General features: G+C 36.6%; 1 protein-coding gene across 1 annotated transcript in view; it reads left to right on the plus strand.

Annotated features, from left to right (window-relative positions):
• The window catches only part of LOC111089528, a 27324-nt gene that overhangs the window by 5919 nt on the left and 13152 nt on the right, over positions 1–8253 (plus strand). Inside the window, exons 4-6 of the mRNA XM_022402206.1 lie at positions 2758–2904; positions 4891–4937; positions 5714–7758. Coding sequence (XP_022257914.1) covers positions 2758–2904; positions 4891–4937; positions 5714–7758 — 2239 coding nt within the window. The remainder of the gene's footprint in view (positions 1–2757; positions 2905–4890; positions 4938–5713; positions 7759–8253) is intronic.

Consider the following 8253-nt stretch of genomic DNA (forward strand, 5'->3'; position numbering starts at 1 on the left):
TGTACCAAAAAGGTACGTCAATGATTCCTCACTAGGATATCAGTGCCCACAAGAATGGTGATGGTTTGTCCTCATAAGTGTTTATATTGCTAAATGTACAAAACGTAGGTGTGATTTTGGCAGGATTGATGACCAGTCCTGTGTCATTGCGCCATTTGCTGATTTTGCTAAGGAATTATTGCATCTTACTTTCAATTTTACCTTTGCTGGTACACCACAATATCATCATCAAAGTGTAGCATACGACATCTGGTTGGATAATAGTGTAGATGGTGAAGAAAACTGGCGACAGCAGTGGTGGTAAATGAGGTAGACCAATGTCGATAGTTATCCAGCTAATACTTCAAGATGCATATTCTGGTAACTAGTGTAGCTATGACCTATTTTTTCAGAGGTTGCTCTAACGCCTATTACGAGAACTTTGTCAGAAGGATGAATAGATTACGCTATTGTAGATATCATCTAGATCGAAAGCTACTGTTAAGGTGTTCTGATCAATTCAAAGCCTTCCCATGTATCAGCTGTAATATTAACAGCAGTGATCTAGGTTTCTCTGCCTCTGTGATAACCACCTAATGATGATGGTAATAGTGATTCACTTTGATAGGCAAGTCTTCTAGCTACACCCTTTCGAGTAATCTTGCCAATGGTGTTTTGTAGAATGGGTATTTGATGGCTTTTATGATAAGAGTGGTCCCCTTTATGGGCTTGGGTAAGGATTTGATAAATTCATCAGGTCTGCTACCTGGTGCCCAGCTACATTGATACTTGAACACTAACTTCAACAGCTTGGCTTCTGTAATCTTCGTAAAGATGGATATTCTTACACTATATAGACATAGAGTTTCTTATTTAAATGCATTTATCGCTCTGTGTATCTCAGCTAAGCTAAAGATGGCTTCCATATCTGCACGTAGTTCTATCTCTGATAAGGGTTGATGTACCTTGAACCTATCCTGCATGTCACCATGGTCTCAAGGCTCTGTCTTGCTCTTCATCTGGATACCATCATGATTATAACTCACTGAAATAGTCATTGTTTTGATTCCTGTACTAGACATAAATTTATGGATGTACCAGAATGAAGTATTTGTGAGATTCTTCTTGCTGCATACTTCCTGATATTTTGTACCACGTGCTTTGGAAATCGATCATCTGTAAAAACACAGGCTCTATTCCATACAATCCTTGCCTCATTTATCCAGGCTGAGCCATGCTATATCTACGTGAACTAAGTCTCGGCTTGACTGCATGCTTTCCAGGCTTTACCATCACCACTACTTTTATGGGGTGTTCCTTTTGTAAAAGTTGATGGTTTAATTTTGATTAGTAGTGGAGAGATGCTTTAGAGCACGAGTACTGCCAGAAAACCTTGCATCCATGTATAGGTTTCTATACAAGGAGGGTGTCTGGCATTAGTCACCTACTGCAAGATACATAGGAGTGCTAACAGATAGGTCAGGCAGGAGCCTCCAATCTCTAGCATGATGAGTTGTGTTACCTTTCATGTACATGTTATGTAGGTGTAACTTCAGGTGAGATACCTGGATGTTTTGTACCTTGCAATGGTTTCTTCCACTGAGAATGCTTACAGAAAATGTTGCTGTCTTATAGAAAAAACTGTAATGGCCATCCCAGCCAATGGGTCAGCATCTGGTATGATGTTAAAGCCAGCGAGAGAGCTTCTCGGGATCTAAAAGTTTAGTCTATTGAAAGGGGAATATATCATGAAATTTGGAAAGCTTATCAAGGAAGTATTTTCATATTCTTATCTCCCGAGATTGCAGTAAGCTATCATGGTATGAGACTGCCTGAAACTAATGGATGTTTTATGCGTACATCATAGGCAATACGCTCGCTGTTCAGAACTCCTGTCCCTAGCCCTTTCTGTCCTAACAAAGCAGGCGGACCAGTAGCCAATTAGAATGGCAATAGGGTATAAATATACGTCAAGAGGCCTCACAAATCTGGATTGATCAGCACTGCTTACAACTTGTAACTATACATTTCCATTTTGTGTCCACACTCTAGTAATCAATAAAGAGTGGCTGTCCTTTCCACTTCATGATCTGTCAACCTACGTGTTATATCTGTAACTATCTGGTACAGCTTGTAGATCAAAGTTCTGCTGTCTGTGGATTCCATATCTAGATATCCATCTGCATTAATGATGGGCACAATTAAGCTCCAGGTGGTTAACACTGGGAATGATCTTACGAATGTATCAGAGTTATGGATGAGCATATTCTAATACTAAACTAACCTAATTCTAACATTAATTATAATTGTCTACTTGTAGCTGCAAATCAACACGATCCCCAGTGGCTCAGAGGTAAGACTGAAGACTTATAGCACTAAACACTGAGTTTCGATACAAGTGATGGGCTTAGCATAGATAGTCCATTTTGTTGGTTTGTACTTAACAGCAGATACAAATCAACTCACAATAACTAAGCATTAGAACTATAACCAACACATACTGACACAGCACTAAGCCTGTAAATGAACACATGATAATTTGTGCTCTTGCTTACCAGAAATCTTGAAACGTTTTATTATTACTATTATACAAATTTTCTTTGTTAAATTGCTAACCAGGAATCTTGGAATGGATTATTGCTACTACTTTGTAAATACTTATCATATACATTTTGTAATTTAACTTTGAAAATCCAAATGTGTTTAATAAATCAACTGAAAGTTTTTGTTGCTGTTTTTAAAATAAACGATTTTGTTAATGTTTGTTTTATAACCTAGAGGGACATGTCAAAGTACTGATTGTCAGATAGAGATGGCGACACTTGCTAGTGGAGGGCGAACAAGCTCTAAATATGGTGCGGATGGACAAAGGCATTCCTGTCCTGGTCAGGAGGTCAACAACAGTCCAATTCAAAAGCTATTTAGGTAATAGACCTTCGTCTTCCAATATCTTTGGAACGTTCAAATCGTTATGGGTTATTTAACAAATTTAAATGTGGATGAAAAAGTAATACAGGATTTCATGATGACGATAAACCCACTTGAAGTAAAAATGTATAGCAGAGGTGGCTGGTATGGATATTAAAAACTTTAATTAAAATAAAGTACAAGAACAACGTTTCGACCTTCTTAGATCATCTTCTGGTTAACCTGGCTGGTATGGATACTAAAAACTTTAATTAAAATAAAATACAAAAATAACGTTTCGACCTTCTTAGATCATCTTCAGGTTAACCTGGCTGGTATGGATATTAAAAACTTTAATTAAAATAAAGTACAAGAATAACGTTTCGACCTTCTTAGGTCATCTTCAGATTAACGAAGATGTTTTGATGAATGATACGATACAGTTAACGAATGACAGCGTTTCTAACTTACTATGCTCTGCGATATTCCCTATATAGAAATTTGCCATTTCTAATGATAACTAATTTCTAATAATTACATAGCTGGGTATTCTTTAAAATCACATACAGCAGTCCTCCCAGTGGTTTTCCTTGAACGTGCAGATAGCGCCATCTAGCGGGTTTTATATACCATAACAAGGAATATATAGTTAAAACCGCATAGGCAAATGATGTTGAAACTAAAGAATAGTTTGAAAAAACACCAAGTTTTATTTATATTTTTATTTAAAGAAGGATGACATTTCGAACTAGCACTCTTCGTCAGATCGTACAGCTTACAACAAAGGCACAAGCACTGAATTCAAAGAACTTTCATGAATAGTATTTGGAATGTTGAGCATGAAAGTTTTGTGCAAAATTACATCTTTTACATAAGTATTACAAACTGTGGAAAGATACAACAGATTGCAATTAAAATTTAAACAAACAAATGGAAAAATGAGAATCTATAAGGAAGAAAAGTGTTCATTTAAACCAGATGGTTGTAGGGTTCCCAGATTGTAGATTAACCTCCTTTCCAGTCATTCTCTTTTGTAAATATCTGTTGGACCACTTATAAGTCCCAGAATAGAAAAGTCCTTAACTGTATGGTCAAGATTTTGTTCACATTCTCTGGTAAACTATCGAGTTTAATTGACAGATGGTAACATTAATTGTGACAAATTTCAGTGATTATTCTTACGAGCTTTTAAAATGGCTTTTGGGAGTGTTTCTTGATTGATATGTTTGATTACAAGTAATTGATGAATCAAGAAATGCTAAAGATTTTGCTAACTAACAAGAAATTTAGTTTAGGATAAAAACACCAGAATTGTCACAAACATCAATGAACTGGAAAGTACTGCTTCCTGGATATAAAATGAGATAAGCCTATCTTACACACATGGGAGATAGTGTTGCGTCAGCGAGGTCACGTGACTAGTGTCACGCCACCTGCTTTCTAGAACTATCCCGTTCCTTCGGGAGTGCTTTAGCATTTACTAGATTGGGGGGTGGTCTGGTATATATAAGATGGTCACGGCGTGACGTGACAATGTGTGTGTAGGTAGTGAGTAATTGAACTGCAGTCAGAAAGTATTGTTGAAGTTAACGTTCGTTGTTAAAACGTTTGTTATAGAGCGACTGTTGAAAATAAGTGTATCGGTAAAGTTATATTCAGAAAGAATAAACCAGTTTTATTAAGTAAGGACTTGTGTCGCTAAAGTTTCGTCGGAACGAAGTTACGGAAAATCAATTAACAAAGGGAGACGTAACAATAGAAACACAATCAATTTTACATACTTTGTGCTTATATATGCTTTATCATTTGAAATGATATAGGTAATATAAAATATTCAGTATCTGTTCTGGAAGAGAAAGTAAGGCCTAAGGTGGTAGGTAATACACAGTAAATCGAAAAGGGAGGTCTGGTGTATTTGATTGATTTCTTCAGTGTGAAAAATTTGTTAAAATATAAAATAATTACATTTTTGCACTTCATCGTGTAATTATTTTTTTTATCTAGGAGACTTCATCAGAACAGTGACTTATCAGGAAGACAACGAATAAAAGGTATGAACTATCCTTACTGACCAATAGGAACTTTGAATGTGTTGATGCATGTTAACTTCAACATCTGTACTGACATATCACTAGTGACATAGCGGTATGTCTGCATACTTAAAACACTAAAAACCAGGTTTCAATACTCGTGGTGGGCAGAGCACAGATACCCCATTGCATAACTTTGTGCTTAACTACAAACAAACACTAGATAATCCAAAATAAAATATTTTAATCAATCAGATTAACATAATGGGTGTCGGCTAATGTTTAGTATGCCGGACTGTAAACACAAGGGTCCATTGTTTGCTTCTTATTGCCGAAAAATCGCGATCTGCTCTATAGAGCCTCAGGTGCATTGGAAAAGTAACATTCAAATCACACTACTCAACTAGAGTAACCCAAGAGTTGGCAGTGGATGTTGACTAGCTTCCAGTTTATCTGTTCAAAATTAGATGACCATTAAGTATCTTTGTTGAAATATCTGATACAAACAAATTAATATAATGGAGAAATTTTTAACCTAGCCAGAACACATAATGATTACATCTTTTAATTTATATGTTGTTTAACAAAATTCTCTAAATTTAAGATTAAATTAGGTCATATGGTACTTAACTCAGACAGTGAATAAACTAATCGCTGTATATTTTTAATGTAATTGTCAGACTAACGAACCATGTGTTAATTACTGGTGTAGGTTCAGTTGATTTTTAGTTTTCTATACTTTTATTTGTAATTAAAACACTAAATATTCAAAGAGTGTTTGTATAACATTTAAACAGGGCTTGCAAGACGGATATCTTGTGTGAAGATGCAAATGAGTGAGGGAACTGCAAGATCTGGGGTGAATACTAGCCAGAGAACCCCTCAACCAACCACTCCTCATGCTACCAGTTATCGGCCTTTAGGGGAAGGACTTCCTCTTTTGGAACGGTTAAAGTTGCTCAAAGAGAAAGAAAGAGTTATGAGTGAGAAACCTGTGATAGGAAAAACACCTGTTTCATCAAAAATGGTATCAGTTTCTTCAGTGAAAACAGAACCTCTGTCTACAGATCCCTGTTGCCCACTGAGAGAAGATCTTCCATTGTTAGAACGCATTAAGCTGCTAAAAGAAAAAGAAAAGGCCACCAACCAATCAGCGACCCAGGATCAAAGTAGCATAGCAACAAATATCGAAATACAACCTCAAAACTTTCAGACTAGTCAAGAAAATAGTAGTTCTCAGGTGATTGGTGAGGGCCTGCCTCTTTTAGAGCGTCTGAAGCTACTGCGTGAGAAAGAAAAAATGCAAGATTTAGCCACACAGGGAAGCAGCTCCATTAATAAAATAAAATCTTTTGCAAATACAGCAAAGGATTCCATAAACTTGAGAAAGAATATAGGGAATGAGATAAGTTTCAGTATTCCTAGTCAAAGTACTGACATTAGTAAAAAACAAGAAGATGCATCATTATTAAATAAACCATTAAAAACTGCTAAAAATGCAACAAAAGCAGAAGTTCATTCTACTGTAGATTCATTGAAACAACATGACAGTTCCTACCCATGCCAAAGTTTGTTTAACACAGAATTTGATAGAAAAGATTACAGAACTGACGATCAAATTTATGGAAAAACTGAGTGTACTAAAAGTGCTTTTTCTTCATCTACCATCTCTCCAAAATGGAAGATAATGCTACAGAAACCAGCTAAGGAAGTGCTTTTACCTCAGGATACAACTGTATCATTGAAGATGTCTAACCAACATACGGAATCTCCAGTCCAACCTGTAGAAACTGTGAATTTTATGGTACAAAGTGACGTTAATTCCGGATATAATATATTACCAGCAAGGCTTAGTGAACCCAGTGAACTAGTGGGGACGCAAACTTATAATGAATTCAACAACATACTTCCAGATGTTGTTGGTACTTCTCGTAAAATAGCCTTCCCCGTGAGATCTGGGGAGCCTTTGTGCCTAGGAAACATAGACATTGTAGGTGATCGGTTAGACCGTGCAGCAGGATATTCTAATTATGGAGTTGTTACCACCTCCACTCCTGAAACAAATGTATCTAGCTATCAGACAGCTACTAAAGTAGAGTTAGGTGAAGTCCCTATCTTAGATACCTTGAAAGTGACAGAAAAAGTTTGGTCACGGTCGACCGAGCACTCCCAAGAAGGAAATGGTAATATTTTCCAAACATTTTCTCGTTCTTTTCCACAGTCAACATTTCGGCCGAAAATTGCTACTCCAGACCCTCCGTGGAATCCAAATGGAGTGGAAGAATCCAAAAAACCGCTTAGCTGTGTAAACCAAGAGAGCCAAAAACCCATCTTCACACTGTCAAATTTCTTTGAGTCTACTTCAGTAGGTCAGCTTTCAACTAATAAACCAAGAGTTGTATCAGAATATCATCAAAAACCTCAATCTAAGAAAGCAAAAGGACTGATGAAATACGTTCCACTCTCACCAGAACTTCTTAGGGCTGAAACAGTCCTCGGACATGCTGCTCGACGTACAAGACTTGTTCGCATGGAGGCATTTCGGGAAGAGAGCAGTGAAGAACTGTCTAGCGAGGAATTCACTCCAGGACCTTCTAGTCCAACTAAACGTGAAATAGGTTGTCAAACGTATGTCAACACTAAAGACGCTGAGACTGTGGTATGTATCGAAAGTGTTCCAAAACCAGCCGAAACTGAGGTTCAGCAACTACAACAACTGGACAAGAGTGAACTTGAAACAGGATCCATTACAAACGCTTACAGCTGCCTTGCTAGAGATGAATTAGAAGACCGTCTACAGCAGCTGCTAACTGAGGTCACAGAATCCCTAAAATTCTATTTAGTAAGTAGGTAAAATATTGAGTATCAAATTCAGGTGTTTTTATGTAAACTGAAGTATGTTCGTAATATAATATCGATGAAAACTCAATAAAATGTTCTTATGTTTAACTTTTTAGTTCAAGCAAAATTTCACAGAAGGAAAATAAACATTATTAAATCAAATGTTGTGAAGCACCAGTCCACAATAATTGTGCATTTGATAATCGTATATGTTCTTAATAATGTAGTTTAATCCATTCCTCTCTAACCTATTACTAATGTTTCTAGTTGTGCAGAATATTAAGACCACTAGGCCCCTCTAAAGAGCCATTCATGACCTTTTTCTTTCTTGCTATCGAAATATGAAGGCACTTGGCAATAGCTAGCTTAGAAAGTTATGGTATATACACGAAATTATACAGTAATAGCTAGCTTAGAAAGTTATGGTATATACACGAAATTATACAGTAATAGCTAGTTCCTACTTCACGAATGAACTGTCCAAAAAATGTCAACC

The sequence above is a fragment of the Limulus polyphemus genome, unplaced genomic scaffold (assembly GCF_000517525.1).
Source record: "Limulus polyphemus unplaced genomic scaffold, Limulus_polyphemus-2.1.2 Scaffold6528, whole genome shotgun sequence".
NCBI classification, from domain to species: domain Eukaryota; kingdom Metazoa; phylum Arthropoda; class Merostomata; order Xiphosura; family Limulidae; genus Limulus; species Limulus polyphemus.